Raw genomic sequence first — 19,563 nt, forward strand, 5'->3', positions numbered from 1 at the left:
GGAGAGACGACGTAGGTAAGAGAGACGACGTAGGACTTCTGAGAAAAATTGGAGAAAGATACGTGGAAAAAGGTATGGAAATGTTTGTAGCCTTTGTTGACTTGGAGAAACCTCTCAGGGATCCTGAAGAATATTTGGGTAGATTGGAAGGAAGGGAGGCTTATCTGCAACCTATATATGAGACAACGTGTAAAAGTGAGAAAGAAGAAATGAACCAAGGAAGTTAAATTGGAAGAGGGGCACGACAAGGCTGCTGGCTCTCCCCTACATTATTCAACATCTATTTAGAAGAAATTGTTAAAAATTGTTTCCATAGCAAGGGAGGGGTAGCAGTAGAAGGAAGGACAATATCTTGTATAAGATTTGCAGATTACGTAGATTTTTTTTAAAATTTAGTAACTTATGCTATGTTTAAATCCCTATTGCTTTTACCAGAAAATGAATGGACCATAAATGCCATGTAAGCAAAAATGAATACAGTCTGTGAACAGTTCGGGATAAGAATAATGTGAAGAAGACGTAAGCAATAGTGATCGGAAGATAACCGAGAAAGGCAAAAGTGAGCGTCAGAGGTGAGAGAATCGAACAAGTAGACAGTATTAAATATATTGGATGCATCATAAGCAGTGACATGAAATGCAGCCAAGAAATAAAAGTGAGGGTAGCAATGGCGAAGGAAGCCTTCTATACAAAGAAAAAAATTATATTTGGATATATGAACAAAGAACTGAGGAAACGGCTAAAGAAGTGCATTGTATGGAGTGTAGCTCTAAATATTGCGGAAACATGGACACTGAGAACAATTGAGAAAAAGCGACTGGAAGCTCTAGAAATGTGGCTATGGAGACGAATGGAACGGGTGAAATTGACAGAAAAAGTGAGAATTGAAACCGTGCTTGAAAAAGTTCTGGAAAAGAGATCAATGCTGGAGATAATCATGAAGAGAAAAATAAATTGATTGGGCCACTGGATGAGAAGAAACTGTATCCCAAGGGATGCTACTGAAGGAATTGTCAATGGAAAGAAAATCCGGGGATGATGAAGATACCAAATGACTGACGACATCAAAATAAATAGATCCTACGATGCTACACAGCGAAAGGCTTAAGATCGAACAGCATGGAGGTTGCAAGGAAAGACTTGCCCCTAGGCAGAAAACAATAAATGAATGAATATGTCAATATTCCCATAAACTTCTGGTAACCATTTTCTAAAGAACTCATCACTGTTTCAAATCGATAACGAAAAATGTAATTAAGTAACTTTCTCTCCCCCAACCACTTTTTAATGATCACCTGATATATATATCTCGTGCTCCGAATTAGCAAAGTAATTATTTCCTACCAAGGCAATTTTTGTAATGCTCTACGGAAAGACCCGAACATTTTTTGGAGAGGAGAAGAAAGTACTAAGAAAGGACATCGGTTTACATTTAGAGGGCAATGTATTTGTTTATATACATTATGTATGTTAGAGCTAAGCCGATACCACCTTGAACCCATACCAAAACTCTTACAATTCCCACCGATACCGATGCTTGGAAATGTTGTACTCGTCAGATATATCCAATCCAGAGTTATTGATTAGTCTTCTGCCATTGTTGCTTGAAGCGAAACTTGTGATTTAATTTAATATATCAAGCAAACTCATACCAAGCTTTGTAATAATAACAGTATCAGTAGAATAGAATAGAATAGAATAGAATTTATTTCCAGTATGAGCCTTACAGCTATTCATACCATACAAGTTAAAAATTTTCGTGCACTTTCCCTACACCCTTCCTCCTTTTAGACTGCTTCCACCTTCACACTGCTTGGGAGTTCACAAACACTATTTCACTTCAAATCTTTCTCTATACTTGCACTGTTACCTGAGTGGTTCCTAAATTTTCTCAAATATATTTATTACTTTATTTATTTGGTACCCTCCCCCTTTCACACATGTTCGCTGTCCCCACTGAGCTTCTTTGCTCTCTTTACCCAGGCGTAATGTAGGAAAGTTCCCAGATTCCGTATTTGCGCCTCCCCCCCTCTCGGTCCCTCCCTCCTAATAACGCTTGTCATTATATTCTCAATGTTATCTTCGTTTATTTCCCTGATATATTTTTGTCTTGCCTCCCCTGTTTCTTTGCACTGGAAAAGAATGTGAAATTTCGTCTCGTCTTCGCCGCATAACGGGCATTCTACGCTCCCGTCCTCCCGTTTAAGTCTAACTTGTGCCCATCCCCCCAGTCTGAACCAGGCCAATCCTGACCTTTCTTTTGCCCCACACAAATCTACGTAGTTCCTCCTTCCCCATTCTCGATCCGTATCTACTATTTTCGCCGATGTTAACGATATTTTTGCGTCGCATTCTGCCAAAATTTTCTGTTTGGTAATATTTTCCAGCCTGGCACGTATGGCCCCTAGCATCTGCATATCAATTCTCCCCTCTATTCCCTCTTCCCACACCCATCCTAGCCCTATACTGTATAATTCCGTCTTTATTTTTGCTACCCATTGCCTCCCATTACCCCCCCTTATCTGTGATTGTACACAGAGTTTCTTCAAATTTCCCCCCTCCATGGTGATCAGTTTTGCCCAGTATTTAATGCTCCTCATTTTGGCATCCACTTCCTGTCTTAATTTTCCCATTTCCCTAAGTGCCCCACATGTTGCCGTACCCCTCCCTACTCCTAGCCCTTGTTTTAGGAATCTAGACTGTATGACGTTTACGGTTTCCCCTCCCTCCCAGACCCATAGTTCGATGCCATAAAATAGTGTTGCCTTAACTGTGGCCTCGTAGACCCCCTCCAGAATTTTGATTGGAATATTTGGTACTTTGTATTTTATTTTTCTTGTTTTCTCTAACGCAAAAATTGCTTTACATTTATTCCTGTGTACGTGCCTTGCCCACCTACCCGTCATTGTCATCACCATGCCTAAATAATCATACTGTTTCACCCTATCGACACTTGTCTCTCCGTATTTCCATTGTTCATCCTTACCAAATACGTACCCGTTCTTAAATACCATTATTTTGGTCTTCTTCATATTTACTCGCATGGCCCATTTCCCGCAATACCCGTGTAACGTGTCTAGACCGTTCTGTAGACCTGCTGTTGTGTTCGAAATCAGTACCAGGTCGTCTGCGTACAACAGGAGCGGTACCTTTACGTCGGATATCGTTGGTTGATCCGTGTCCCTCTGCGTTATTTCCTCCACGATATCGTTGACGAAGAGGATAAACAGCAGAGGGGAGAGAACGCACCCCTGCTTCACCCCCAGTATTGATTCATTTGCCCCTGTTACGCCCTCATTCCCGCACTTTACGCAAAACTTAACTTTTTCATATGCCGCTTGGAGAGCTCTGATCATTCTGGCGGATACCCCAACGTCCCACAATTTTGCCCACAACATTTGCCTGTTTACCGTGTCAAAAGCCTTTTCGAAGTCGACGTAGCAGCAATATAATTTCCCCCTTTTGACCCCTAGTTTTCCTTGTATCAATGTCTGCAATAAAAGTACATTGTCTATTGTCTGATAATTTTTCCGAAATCCAGCTTGCAGAGGAGAAAGAACATCAAAAATTTCGCACCATTTTTGTAATCGTCTATATAATATCTGGCAGTACACTTTGCTCAGTACGGAGAGTAATGAGACCCCCCTGTAATTGTTAGGATTGCTTTTTTCCCCTTTACCCTTGTAGATGGGGCAAATGATGGTATCCTACCATTTTTCCGGAAACAGCCCCTTCCGGTAGAGCCCATTCATAATTTCCCTGCCCATTTTCGCCATTAGTGAATTTTTATTTGTGCCCTTTATAATCTCAGCGGTTAAGCCATCCCTGCCTGCCGCCTTCCCGTTTTTTAACGTGTTGATTGCTAGAGAGTATTCATTGTCCGTTACCTCCTCATCTAGAATTGGTACGAAGGTGCCCAAGTAATTTCCATCGTTGCCAGGTGTATTTATTTCTCCCTCCCTCGTTCCCATTATTTCCTTAAAGTGTCGTTCCCACGTTTCGGGAGTAATCTCCGCCTCCGTGTACTCCTTCCCTCTTAAGTTCCGGATTATTCTCCATAGCTGTGCTGCGTCTCGCTGTTGCACGGCCTCCTCTATCGCCTTAACCCTTCCCTCCTCCCATTTCCCCCTTTCCCTCTCCAGTATCGTAGCGTATAGTTTCCGCTGTGCTACATATGATACTCTATTTGCCTCGTTGCTGAGTAATTTGAATTTTTTCAGAGCCTGTGTCATTGCTTTTTTCTGAATTTTGCATGTATCATTATACCATCCTCCCTTTTGAGTTTTCCCTCCCCCCCGCTCATCCTGTATCATGTGCCTGGCTGCCCTCTCAATGCAATGGTAGTATAATTTTAATGCTTGAAGTACATCCCCCTCGGTTAGTAAATTCAACATTTGGTTCGACATTAGCTCTGAAATTTTGTCGATTAATGTATCTGAAAATTCCCGAGAACCCTCCTCCTTCCATCGGTACCTCCGAACTGCTTCGGGGGCAGCGCCGCCTGTTGCCCCTCCCCTGCTCCTCTCGTTCATATTTCCTTCCCTCCGTCCATAGTTCAGGGTTGCTATTAACGGAAGATGTTTGCTCTCTGTTCTTGCATCGACCAGAAATTCTGTTATGTTTTGTGTTAAGTCCCTCGACATAATAAAATAATATATGACGCTAGCCCCATTATCAGTGACGTACGTGAAATTTCCCTCCCTGTCCCCTCCGCATCGTCCGTTGAGTATGACAAAGTTAAAAACCTCCCCGAAATCCAATAATTTCCTCCCGTCTGCATTCACGTGCGAGTCTTTACTTTGTCGCGTATAAAATATCCAGTCGTCGTTTAATGCGCCCCTTTCCCCCCTCCCCTGTGATCATCCTCCCCGATTACGTCATTTATCCCGATTCTTGCATTAAAGTCTCCCGCGACCAGCATGCTTGCATCGGGGAACTTGTCCTCAACCTCTTGCAGAAACATGGTTAAGTTTTGACCATAGCAATGAGAGTGCAAATGACATGAGTTCGTGAGAAATGTTTTAGGCAGGATTTATACAATTATTTTCTGTGTGTCAACGAATGAACTTCACCCTGATATTAGTGGTACAAAATCAATTTAAACTTCGAATATTACTTAAATTTCAGGATAATTAGACTCCGCAAAATTGTCGCGCGAAGTTTTCAACCATCAAAACACCGCCTAAGTATCGGCCAGTATTTGTAAATTAAATCCAACCGATACTTTCAATACATCACCATTAGACATTCGGCCCTTATATATTTTCATACACATCTTTTTTATTTTATTTTTTATTTATTTATTAATATTCCATATATATTACCTGGCTTAGAGTTGCTGTGTTGTTCTCGTAGTTTCTGTTAATGGTGACAACAGGAACTCTACTGTAATTGGTCCATGTGGCTGCAACATCAGGGAGAGATATGCTGGCAGGCAATGATCCATCCTCGTGGCAGAGCTCATCAAAAGTTTGCCAGAAATATTTCTTGTCTTCGTCGTCGTATGAAGATTTCCTGAGGAGAATGAATTATGATTATTACTTCTGACATGAAATGTATTTGCGATCTATAAAAGTTCAACTCACGCTCCCTTCTGTCACTTTTTGTGTGCGTGCGTTTGTGGCAGAAAGGCAAATAGTAGGGGGAGAGAGAGAGAGAGAAAGTTATGTAAGGCAGTACGCAGATACGAACAATATCTAGTGCAGAGTAACAAAGTGTGTGTTATGACGGTACGCCCCAGGCGCAGTGGTTCACAAACCAACCAAGTTACACAACTCCATAGTTGCCAACTAAGTTACAAAACTACATACTCGTGACTTCCAAAATAAAATAAAAATAACAATTAAAAAAAAATTCAAAATTATCCACCCCATATTGTAATGGTAATGTAACTCACGTCCAGTAACGCACGATGCGCAGTTTGCAGATTCACAGGTCTGCAGACTCAACAAACAAAAGAAAGATAATGAACAACTATCCCGCTTCCCGTATTTAAAATGAGGATAAATGTATCCTACCCTATATTTATTTCATTTTTCTTTACCCTTCCTGCTACTTCATGAGCAACACTCGGATATAATGCACTTCTCTTATTTGCAGCCAAAGAATGTTTGGTTGTGATTACTTTAATCTAAATTTGGCACTATTACTTTCCATCAACCCTCGAACAAATGGCAATTAAACGCACATGTTTGTTATGCACAGGGAAATTCCACCACCTGAATGAGAACTATGGTTATTAAGACACACATGAAATAAAACTTGTGGTGATTTTCGTGAATAAGTGGATGAACAAAGCCCAAAATAAAACATGATGTTTATTATATTATTGAATTTTAATATCACCACCTTAGTATGACAGGTTGAATCTGTAAGTTCTAATTGTCACATTAATTTCTTCGAAGCTACTCGAAAGGTAACCAAGGAACGCTACGTTTTGTTCTACGAACCTGATGTTTTACAAGACAACACGAATGTGTTTTGTTAATGAATAACCCCTTTCACAGTAGGGTGAACTTTCAACTCAACATTCACAATGTACCAGATCAAAACTTTCAAAATCCGTAGAGATATGCTAGTCGTAAACAAATGAGTCAATTTTGAATGCTGATCAAAATGTCAACACATCGTTGCATAAATTAGTATTGATACACTAACGTCTTATATTTGAGATAAAGTACGTATTAGGAGAATGTAAGCAGCACCTGAACTTTCTCCTCATAACTTCTCAACGCTGCCAAGCTAGCTTGTACAACATGTGGTGCCTTTTCTATCTTCTATATCAGCTGACACCAAAATGCAATATGGCGTCGACTCCTTTTCAATTGGCGCGAAGCGAATACTTCTATTATTATTAATATAAGATATTCTCTATTCGAAGGATATCTGCTTATCGATTATCCAAAATTAGTCACATTGCATATGTGTTTTCTCGACGTCGTGCGAACGTAATGCTTCCCTATGCGTTAAGACCATAACACGTCATACCTTAACTTGAGCAATGCATTTGCAGAAACTACAAATCTGCAGTCGGAAGTTTCTTGACGTAAAACTTACATACGCTGTTCTCCTTAGTCCAAATTTTTCTTCCCACACGATCAGCATATCACCTAGGTCGGGCTGTTACATGAACAAAGCCAGACCATCGCTGCGTCACACAAAATCCTGAAGTGATTCCTTCACAACACTAAAAACAAACCATGTCTCTCTCATCCATGACACGAGGTGTCCTTTTTTCCATCCTCCTCCAAACTCGCCGCACAATTTTAACACTCGATTAACAATACGGCCGTTTAAATCGTTAAATACATTATAAAAATGTGTGTTAAGTATCAGTATAACAACAATGAAAGAGCTTGTTCGAAATCTCAAACAATAACGCAAACACTCAAGCGCATTTTTCTGTACTATTTTTTGTTGCCTTCCGCAGGCACTCCTTTAAAAATGCATCAGTCATCCGGCATTCTGCAATATTTACACCAGCAGAGGCCGACGACTAAATCAACTATACTTTTGTTAGGGATCCCCAAAATGCATGGACTCAATTATACAAACATAACGTCACATCTTGTAGATACTTTCAAACAATATCACATTTCAGCCATATTGTTAAATTTAGTGACAATTTTCAACACTTAAGGAAATTAAATGCGTGCGTAATTTCTATGAATGAAAACGCTAACTTTTTACTTATTCACATGCGCTTATGGTAACTGTGATAGTGTGTATGCGGGGGGTGGGTTGTGAGTGTGATAGAGAGCGAATTCGCATTTGCTTTGTTTTAGGTCGGTTTAGCAAACATATGAGGGTAGACAATGATTGGATGAAATGTATTATCCCGTACACATACCAACACACAGAACACACATCCTTCAAAGGAGAGTTTCATTGCAAGAGCGCTTTCCCAAATGGTCTCCTGATTCTAACCCTCAAGAGATAGAGGCATGCAGAGAGAAAAATGTAACACAGACAAACTGAGGAGAGAGATGGAAACAGAGATGATGAGAGAGAAAGAGTGGAAAAGAGGAAGAGATATAGGCAGAGGAATAGCAGCTTAGACATATTTGCAGATAGAAAGACGAGAAAGAGAGAGAGAGAGAGAGAGAGAAAGCGAGAGAAGGGGAAAAAAGGGAGAGAAAGATAAAAGAAGAGGGAGATAAGTAAAAAACAGAAAGTCGGCGAGAGATGGAGACAGATAGTAGGAAGAGGGAGAAAAGAAAGACAGAGAAAGGAGGAAGAGATAAAGATAGAGAAAATGAAAGAGAGAGGGAGAGAAATAAATACAAAGACAGGAAGAAAATAGGTAGAAGGAAAGAGGGGAAAACAGAAAAATCAACACATAGAAAGTGAGCCAGGAAGGAAGAGAAAGAGAAGGAATGTGAGAAAGTGAAGCAGAGAAAGAAAAATCGAGAGAGTGAACATGTTAATTCAGGAGGAGGGTGTAGTCGATTGTCAAGCACCATTGCAATAGACGATCGTCCCTCTATTGAAGTTTGAAACTAAGAAATCACTCAAGACTCCTCAAAAATATAACAATAATGAAGTTAACAATGGTCACACCGTGTAGCGACATCTGAAACTAACAATACTACTTCAGAGAGACTATTGGATGACAGCTGCAGAAAGTCATCCAACAAGGAAAGCACGTTAATACATTATTTTACTGGAGAAGAAGCACAGAGACACACAAAATGAAAGATAAAGTAGGAATATAGGGAGAGAGACATAAGTATATGAAGAAAGAGGTGTGGAAACATAGAATAAAAGAAAATGAATTGACAAACAGACTAACATAGACATGGACAGGAAAGAAAAATAGCTCACAAAGAAAAATTGAGAGAGAGAGAAAGAGAAAAAGAAAAGAAGGGAGAGAAGCAGAAAGCAACAAGGAAACAAACAGAAACAAGAGAATAGAGTGAGAGTGAGAATCTAGTGAGCGTAAGGCCAGAGAGGGTGAGAAATGCACAAGCAGAATGGAACGTATTTGAACACCCACAAATCAAGGGGTACCGCATTAGACCTCGGTAGAGAACATTTGAAACTGTAGGTTCAGTCGCGATTACCTTATTTGTGCATAAATGTTCTTAAACTTTGACAAACGTTTCAAAACACACACACTGAGAGGGCGATAGAGAGAGAAACTGCACCAAGACGGGCAGGAGAGACGAACATCAAACCCCCCCCCCCCAGTCAACCAGTAATAATGTGCTTTTCTCGTGTTTTTGTACACTAAATGAGACGCCTCACCCATCAAAGACAAATATTCCTACTCCCAACATTTGCATCTCTACTAGCTTTTTCTGGCAGCGTCACTAGACACACACACACACACACACACACACACACACACACACACACACACACACACACACACACACACACACATATAATAAACTGTCTGAATACTTACCCCTCACTGTCCATTTTACTCAATGTCCTCTGGTAGTTAGCCGGAGAAACTGTTTCATTGAACATTGACCTAATCACAAGTTCTGCAAAAAAAGAGATGATTCTCAGTTATTCAAGCACCAAGAAATTTAATGATCATCTTGGTATGAACTTTACATCTAGATTGAGGGGCGGCTCAAGATTGAAATTTCACCCGTGTGAGGTGGATTTTTGTGGAACACAGAAAAATTGAAAAAAAAAAACTCCAATATAAAAAACAAAAAACAGACAAGAATTACAAACGAAACTTCTTGAAACAGGAGAGGAGGATGTTGTAGAAGTGGAATGAGATAATTAAGAAACATCATAAATAGTACAGGTAATCAAGTTTTAGGAACCAAAGCATACGAAAAAAATGATGATTGGTATGATGAAGAATGTAAAATTGTGGTTAAAGCAAAAAATGAAGCCACACTACAAGATCAAATAGAGAAGAATAAGAAAATATGCAAAAACATGCTAAGAAAATATGTAGAAAAAAAATGCCAAGCAATAGAAGCACAAATAGAAATGTTACAAGAACTAAACACCAAAAAAGAATATAGAAAATTCTATCGAACTCAGAAACTTATAACACACCAGCATAAACCAAGAAGTAGACACTTAAAATCCAAAGATGGTCAAATCTTAACTGAACAAGCAGAAGTAATGAATAGATGGAAAGAACACTTATAGGGAGAGAAACACAACCAGGATTTTGAAGTACCCTACTGGAGTGTAATGAATCAACAGGATAATGGAAACATATTAGTTGATGCACCAACATATGAAGAAGTAAAGACAATAATTAAAAACTTTAAAAAATGAAAGCACCAGGAATTGACAATATGAACATGGAGCTTATACAAGCAGAGGGAAAAGAAATGTATCGCAGAATACATAAACTTATAATTAATATATGGAATACAGAACAAATAACAAATGAGTGGAATATAGCACTGGTGTGGTCTTAACAAGGCGATAAAACAGTCTGCGAAAAGTATAGAGGCATATCATTATTAAACAACCTATATACTGAAGATATTATAGGAGAGTATCATAGCGGATTTAGGAAACAGAAGTACTACAATTAACATCCTGATGATGCGTTTGATTTTAGAGAAATGCCACGAATATGATATAGATTTGCATATTTTGTTCATTGACTTCAAACAAGGCTTCGATTCAGTACACAGATCAACAATATTACAAAGGTTAGAAGAAATTGGAATACCTAATAAATTAGTAACATTTATCCAGATGACAATTTAAAACACTAGAGCCTCAGTTAAAATAGAAAATGTAAGATCTGATTTTTTTTTTATTATGGCGGGGGTCCGCCAAGGAGATCCTCTTTCAGCAACGTTATTTAACTTAGCTTTAGACTCAGTAATTTAGAAAATTAGATACAAGAGGAGATATCAACACTAGACTAAATCAAGTCACAGCATACGCTGATGACGTAGCTATTATAGCAAGAACTAAGAAAGTTCTTTCAAAAATATTTATAAGACTAGTAGAGGAAGCTGCAATAGTAGGACTCCAAACTAATGAAAAGAAAACTAAATACATGAATATTAATAGATCAAATATGGATAATAATAGATCAATGCTAATAAATAATTACGCCTTTTAGCGTGTTAGTAATTTTACATACCTTGGATCTACACTTAGTGAAAATAATAAAATACAATCTGAAATAGACGAAAGAATAAAAAAAGGTAAAAGGCCTATTACGCAAATGCATCCCTGTTAAAATCGAAACTTCTGAAACGAAATACAAAAATGAAGATATATCCTACTATGATAAGACCAGTGGTTACATAATACATACATAACACATTAATGGAGCAGACATTATACGATATATCAAAAGCCAATGAATTAAATGGGTAGGCCACATACAAAGAATGGATAACACGAGAACTATAAAATGCATACTAGAATGGATATCTATGGGGAGGCGACCAATCGGGAGACCTAGGATGAAATGGTTTGAAGATGTGTGTGAGGATCTAAAGATTCACAAAGTAAGAAATTGGAAAGAAATGGCAAAGAAGAGGAAAGATTTGAATGACAAAGTGTTGTGATGCTAATGGAAGAAGAAGAAGGTGGATTTTTGGCATCCCTTCCTTTCCGCCCTTCCATCCCGGACTTTCAACCCTGGCTCCCTATTTCCTCCAATGGAAAAAATTACCACGTTATAAATTTATGGTTATCTAAATTATTTTTATAATATCTCACGTGTTACCATTTAAAAGAGGTTTATTATAGGTATGTGTTTAATTCGTACATAATGATATCAAAAGCAGAGGAATCTCTTAGCTTAAATTGCTACATAATTTTGCAGTAAAATTATTGTATTATGCAGCAGTAATTTCAATTAATTCTTGTATACACATATCCAACTTTTTAAAAGATACATACCTACGCTTACGTAATCAGACAAAAAGTTTTGGCGCTACTCAAGGGGGACGTTCATTTCGTGCCCCCGTGGGTGACGCCCCGGGTTGTTACCCGAGTGGCCCGGCCCTTATAATCCTCTACGTCTCTTGTTTCCCCTTTAATACCAAAGAAGTGAGACGAGGATTGTCTTATCGGCGCAGTGGATGATCATATATTAGGTACTTAAAGTATACAATTGGAACTTAATATTCGTAACCCAATATTTATTACAAAACATATTAGTACTTATACTTTCCAAATACAATTAATTCAACAGAAATGTCTATGGATTATCTCCCAGTTAACCTAGTTTAATTTGTCCCATTTGATAGTCAGCAGTCAGTAAGTAAAGGCTACACGAGTCAGAGCAAATCGCAACCCAGTCCAAAACCCCCCACAGCCAACATGACCCGGAGCAATCCACCTAAAAAAATCTAAACTAAAACAATTTCCTTTTCTTGCACTTTTAAGAACTCAAAATAAATCAATGGACTTTAGGTAAATTACACCCGGCCATGAGGGCCTATAAAGGGCGATAGACTGTAATGCAATATACTCAGCCTGTCCAGCCAGTGTCCAGTACGTCAGAAGTCTCTCGTAGTCGGCAAGGATCTGCCACGCTAAACTTCTCGCTCGACCAGCGCAGAAGCCCAGCCAATGGCAGAACCTTCCAGAGTCACCTGTCTGTTGAGTCTCCATCCGTCATTCATGAGCAATATTACACTATGGGCTTACAAAACAACCTCTCCCCCAAAAATTACAATTTTCTAGCACATAGTGTACTACTAGTTACACATATCTTTTTAGAATTCACATTTCAAACATACTCTTCTTACATAACCAAGTTTCAAGCTTTAGAGCGAGGTTTCGTAATAGTTATAGGGGTTTGCGCATGTCATCCCTCCAACTCCATCGCCTGTAAATATTCAAAAAGAAAAAGAAAACAAACTGGTACCAGTACAAGTTTACAAACAAACCATTCATTCATACCATAATACAGGCAACCTACACCAAATTTACAATAATTTACATTTATATAATGGGAGAATCCTTAATTAACCTTACATAGTCGATCCATGTATAAAATTACCTATTATTGCCTCTCCTGGGCTCCAAATATCTTTTCAATTTATGTACATGTACTTTGGAACATACCTTGTCATCATCAACTTTCTTAACCAGAACTGAATTCTCTGTTAGAAATTTACTTATAAAATATGGACCCTCGTACATATTAGAAAGACTTTTAGTTATCTTGTCCTCTAAGGAAGATTTAATCTTAGTCCTAACTAATACTTTGTCATTGACTTGAAACGTTATGGGTGCATATCGCTTCTTATACAATTGTTTTCTCTTTTCCCATTCCCTTTGCATATTTCTGATAGCATTTTTCCATTTATCTTGCAAATTACCATCTGCTACATTAAAATCCATATCAGATAATTGCCATTGGACTTCCAATGGATCCCACAATTTTCGTCCCAAAAACAATTCCGACGGAGTATACTTCAATGTATGATGGTATGAACAATTTAAACTATACTGTATCTTTTTCAAACCTTCATGCCATTTAGTTTGATCTGCTGAATAATAACATCTCAAGGCAGTTTTCAAAGTACGTATGTATCTTTCACTTAAATTGGCCTGAGGATTGCCAACAGATAATCTAATATGCTGAATTCCATGGTTAAATAAATAACTGGTAAATGCATCTGATACAAAATATGAAGCATTGTCTGATACAATCTCATAACAATAGCCATAAGTCAAAAATATATGATCTAATTTATCAATCAATACCTTTGAACTCAATTTCCTAATAGGCTCAAATATACAAAATTTTGATGCTCCATCTACCAGAACAAAAATATATTTATAACCATTAGATACAGGTAATGGTCCACAAATATCTATGTACAACCTTTTCATAGGAATTGTTACAATTTCAGACGTTAATATATTTTCAGGGGTTGTATTTTTACACTTAGCTCGTTGACATACATCACAAGATTGAACTAAATCCTTAACATCCTGAGACATATGTTCCCAAGTAACGTGTCTCTGTAGACGCTTAAGTGTTTTCAACCAATTACCATGAGATCCTGTTCGCATATTAGTGTGATAATATAATATTAAAGGATGTTTCAAATTATCTGGTACACATATCCTATAAGGAAAATTCTTGGCTTTAGTTCTTTTGTATAAGAAACCTCGATGCAATTTATAATTTGGGAAATTTATACCTTTCTCCATTTGTCTCATAATATTGGCCAATTCCTGATCTTTCAACATTTCTTTCTTCAAGGTATCGGCATGAAATGGGTTTACCAACATGGCCAAATTAACATTACTAACATAATCAGAATCTAATTCTTCCGTTTGATAATCTCTCCAATCATACATACGAGATAATAAATCAGAAGTCACATTTTGCTTAGAGGGTATGTGCACCACTTCAAACTTATAACAAGAGAGTTTCTCCATCCATCTCGCATATTTGGAATATTTCCTAGATTGTTTAACCATATAACTAAGGCTCATATTATCTAATTGAATAATAAAAGGCTGAATTTTCAAACAGTATTCAAAACGTGATATGGCTTGCATTAAACTTATAAGTTCAATCTCATAAATTGTTCGTTTTCTATCAACTTCTTTCAATCTTTTAGAAAAGAACGCCACTGGTCTCAGATTATTATTTTCATCAGCTTGGAAAAGGCAAGAGCCGAATCCTCTCAAGGACCCATCACATTGAATAACAAACGGTTTATTTAAGTCAGGCAATTTCAAAATTACATGTTCTCTAAATAGAGTTTTAAATTTTTCTAGTGCCTCTTGTTGCCTAGAACCCCAATGAAACTTTATTTTGGGTGTTCGAATTTCATTTAAGGGAGCTACCACAGTAGAATACTCTGGAATAAATTTAGAATAAAAATTTAAGGTACCCAATAATCTTAATAATCCTTTTAAATTTCTCGGCGAAGGGAGATTTTGAATAGCTTCAATTCTGTCTGGATCCATTTCACAATTTCCTTGCCCCACAATAAATCCCAAGAATTTTATTCTCCTTTTCAAAAAACAACTTTTATTGGGGGAAATAGTTAAACCATATTCTCGTAATCTCTGCAGTACTAAACGTAAATGTTCCAGATGTTCTTTCTCATTAGCACTATGAACAATTATGTCATCACAAAATAAATGTAAAAACCTTCCCTTATAATCATGAAAAACTTGGTTCATAACTCGTGACATGCAACTTGGCCCAATACTAATGCCAAATGGAATGACCTTATATCTATACTGATTATTAGGAGTTACAAAGGCTGTTACATCTCTACTAGATTCATCCAAGTTTACTTGGTTGAACGCTCTTTTCAAATCAATAACAGAAAATACCTTCCCCTGACTCAATTGAGCCATAGTTTCTTCCATATTAGCCACTGGGTGCGCATCATAGATTATTTTCTTATTCACTGCAGAATAATCACAAATAAGTCTTTTAGTCCCCCCTGAAGAAGGAATTACAAAGCAAGGTGCTGCGTACGGTGACGAAGATGCTTCAATAATGTTTTGTTCTAATAATTCAGTAATCACTCCATCTAGTTCCTGTTGTTTAGATGGTGGAACAAAATATGGACTCCGGTGTACAGGAACATTATCATATAATTTAATTTTATACGAAAAGTTCTTTAAACGTCCTAGCTTAGAAGTAATAACATCAGAAAATTCACTTTTCAACTTACATAACTGTTGTTCAGTATCCTCTAATGCAAACTGTCCAAAAGATGCGCCAGAAACATCAGAAGCTCTGGATTCGAGTCCCCGCCTTCTCTCTTGTGGCCTCCACGAAGTCCTAGACTGGCTCCGAAAGGAATTCTCACCAATGTTTACATTTCTGACGAAGTTTTCCTGGTTCGCACCTGCTGTCTGCTGGAAAGCTACATGTTGACCTTGGTCAGTTCTCGTGCGCTGATAAGACCGAGCTCCGACACCTCGGCCTGTGCTGGCTGAACCCTGGGCAGGAGAACGTACAGGAAATGAAGGACGATCTTGTCTTTGTCTTTGACCTATATTCTGTAAAACACGAAAATTTTTGCATAAGCTTTCAGATGTCCATTTAATAGGGATTTTCTCATCACTTCCGGAAAAACCAACAATTTGTTCTAAATAGTTAATCACCATGTGGCACTGTTTCTGAAATCTCACACCAAGCACTAAGTCTAGAGGTATGTTTTTGCAAACATGAAAAGTTGTGGTCCACGATAAATTTCCAAGACCAACATTTAACATAACTCCTTTATTAATATTCATAAGGTTGTCGTTACCAACTATCACTTGCATATCCAAATCCCATTCTCGAACAGTTCCCCTAGTCTTTATTCGATCTAAGAGACTTTCACTAATTAAACTATATGTTGACGCAGAATCTAAACAGGCCAAAAGATTCAGATTATTGATTTTACAGTCAACAAACACAGCAGTCACTTTAGTTTCACCACCTTGTCTGGGTCCTATGTCACTACGCGATCCTTGCAAAGCAAATTGAGCACCTCGCACCTGCATCGGACACCATCGCTCAAAATGATCACTTGCTGAACATTTACGACAATATTTGGGCGTATAGTCTTTGAATACAGGACCTTTAGCCTTGAATTGTCGTTCGATATTATGTAATCCCCAAAAATCCTTGGACAAATAAGAAAGTTTTTCTAAAACTTTCAACTCGTTCTGCAATTCATTTAAAGTATTAGGTATCCCCTTTAGATACAATTTTTGGGAATACTGAGGTTTAAGTCTATCCGCAAGATAACTTACAAATGTACTTTCATCAATATCAAACTGCAAAATCTTAGCAGCTCGAACTCTATTGTCTAAATACTCTAATGGAGTTTCATTGTCTCCTTGATTACCCATTACATACTTATTACATAAATATTGCCACCCAATAGAAGTTGCATACTTATTTAAGATCATTTGAACTACATCATTCCAAGGGATATTTTCAATTATACATTTCATCCATAATTTACCCATTTCAGTATTTAATTTTGGTAATACTGCGAGCATAATCTCGTGAGAAGGAAACATTTTTCTGTCTTTAATACCCTGCAATACATACAAAAATCTATACAGGCTTTCAGCATTAATGTCCTTAACTATAGGTACGGTAGCTATTAATTGAGTCAAATTTTCTTTGGCCATTTCCATATTTAACTTTCTCAAATCGGAACTATTATATAATACTCGTTCGTCTTCATCAGACGACGACGAACTTTCCAAAGGCTTACTTGGGCGTTTATTCACCCACCGGGGTTTACAAGGTACCTTTACGTACGTTTCTACATCTTCCCCCTCCCTTTGTCGTCCTTGGGCATTTTCAGGAGTGTGTGGTAAGGGTCCTACAAATTCATTTAACAACTGCGAAGCAGAATGTTCTCTACGAGTTGAAGAAAGTGGGGGAAAAGGCGGACCAAAATTCCTCCCATCCACTGTTCCCGTAATATCTACAGTATAATAATTCCGAGAGGTAGCCATATTACCGCACCATTTTACAGTCTAACCTACCTAGAAATATTGATATATTGATAGCCAATTGTACACAAGTAACAGACAAAACCAGCATGAAACCATGCTCTGCTCTTATAATCCTCTACGTCTCTTGTTTCCCCTTTAATACCAAAGAAGTGAGACGAGGATTGTCTTATCGGCGCAGTGGATGATCATATATTAGGTACTTAAAGTATACAATTGGAACTTAATATTCGTAACCCAATATTTATTACAAAACATATTAGTACTTATACTTTCCAAATACAATTAATTCAACAGAAATGTCTATGGATTATCTCCCAGTTAACCTAGTTTAATTTGTCCCATTTGATAGTCAGCAGTCAGTAAGTAAAGGCTACACGAGTCAGAGCAAATCGCAACCCAGTCCAAAACCCCCCACAGCCAACATGACCCGGAGCAATCCACCTAAAAAAATCTAAACTAAAACAATTTCCTTTTCTTGCACTTTTAAGAACTCAAAATAAATCAATGGACTTTAGGTAAATTACACCCGGCCATGAGGGCCTATAAAGGGCGATAGACTGTAATGCAATATACTCAGCCTGTCCAGCCAGTGTCCAGTACGTCAGAAGTCTCTCGTAGTCGGCAAGGATCTGCCACGCTAAACTTCTCGCTCGACCAGCCCAGAAGCCCAGCCAATGGCAGAACCTTCCAGAGTCACCTGTCTATTGAGTCTCCATCCGTCATTCATGAGCAATATTACACTATGGGCTTACACCCTTAAACCGCCTCTATTAGATTCCCTCTAGATAGCGAATTCTCTATCAAGTCGTTTAAATGAAACGCAATACTTTTGCAGATTTCACTGTTAGCCTTCTTGTATTAAACTTGTTTTTATTCATTACAAGTAATTATGATAATCTAAGGATTCCAAACCTCAAATCGTGTAGCTATTTTATCCACAATATTTAAGCAAAATATTTACAAATTACACTAGAATAATCCTTGTGTTGTTTCTTATTGAAACCCAAATAAATAAATAAATATTCCAAACAGTGCTGGAGGCCTCCCTGATGGCGCAGTGGTAGCGTCGTCGGTTTGTAATTAAGGGATTCCGGTTACGATAGCCGGTGGACACTTGGTACAGTGGTTTGGATCCCATTTTAAACTGTAGGTCCAGTCCCGATTAGCCTTACTGTGCATAAAGTTGACTTAAAATACCAAATCAATAAACAATCAGTGCTGGCTCGCAAGTTTGGCAGTTTTTACTAGTTTGGTATAATAGTAAAAAATTTGATCTTGATGTGCTGAAACACGAACATCCAAATATAAATCTCGAAAGTTTACACATAGGCGTAACATGGTTGGGGCAAGAGAGCACTTGCCCCCCAAATTTTCAGGTTTATAAAAAATATAATTTATTGGTACTTTTGTTAACAACCTGGAACCTTAGTATCAAAGAATCTAGTAATATTTACGATTTCGCAAATGTAACAATTTATTCTGGCTACCAACAATAGTCCTAGATGATATTTTTATGGGGTTGAAAACTCATTGATTCTGCCCCCCAAAGTTAAGCTGTTAAGCTCCATGTTCGATTCTGACCCTCCAAAGTTAGGTCCCAAGTTACATATCTCGTGTGGGTGTGTGTGTGTGTATATATATATATATAAGGAAAGAATAATTAATGTAAAAATACTGTACCATGTTGTGACCTTCTATAGGAATTTGCTCCCTCTCGTCCGTTAGCAAATTTCAACATGTTCACATATCTTGTTAATATTCTCAATATGGGATTATCCTGTTTGAAAGAATATCGAGTTAGTATATGTATACAATTTTCCAATATACCATGATTCAACGCAAAATTATACAATACCACAAAAAACTCCGCACAAACAACATGTAAGAATACTTCAGAACAATAAAATCACGCATAGACCCTATTGGGTAAACGTGCACTACACTCCTTAAGATTCTTATTGTCAACATGAGTAAAAATAGATTTGAAAATGGTCGAAAAACCCGCTCTTTTGAAAATAAAGCAGAGTTTGTTTTGTTGGATGGTCTTCTTTCCAAAAAGTGTTTCAAATAAATAAAATAAATAACTTGGCTGCGCTCTTCATGTTCCTCCGTGAACCGGTTTACCAGACATTACGTCAAATTATACATGAAGCACTT

At 37.8% G+C, this 19,563-nt stretch overlaps 1 protein-coding gene across 1 annotated transcript in view; it reads right to left on the minus strand.

Annotated features, from left to right (window-relative positions):
* The window catches only part of LOC145986694 (aminopeptidase N-like), a 79,136-nt gene extending 59,958 nt beyond the window's left edge, over positions 1-19,178 (minus strand). Inside the window, exons 1-3 of the mRNA XM_083121008.1 lie at positions 19,087-19,178; positions 9,410-9,491; positions 5,325-5,514 (exon numbers count right to left, since the gene is read on the minus strand). Of these exons, the coding sequence (XP_082977134.1) occupies positions 5,325-5,514; positions 9,410-9,491; positions 19,087-19,144 (330 nt within the window). The 5' untranslated portion in view covers positions 19,145-19,178. The remainder of the gene's footprint in view (positions 1-5,324; positions 5,515-9,409; positions 9,492-19,086) is intronic.
* Positions 19,179-19,563: the final 385 nt, after the last annotated feature.

The sequence above is a fragment of the Lepisma saccharinum genome, chromosome 4 (genome assembly GCF_977018435.1).
Source record: "Lepisma saccharinum chromosome 4, izLepSacc3.1, whole genome shotgun sequence".
In the NCBI taxonomy this organism is placed as follows: Eukaryota; Metazoa; Arthropoda; class Insecta; order Zygentoma; family Lepismatidae; genus Lepisma; species Lepisma saccharinum.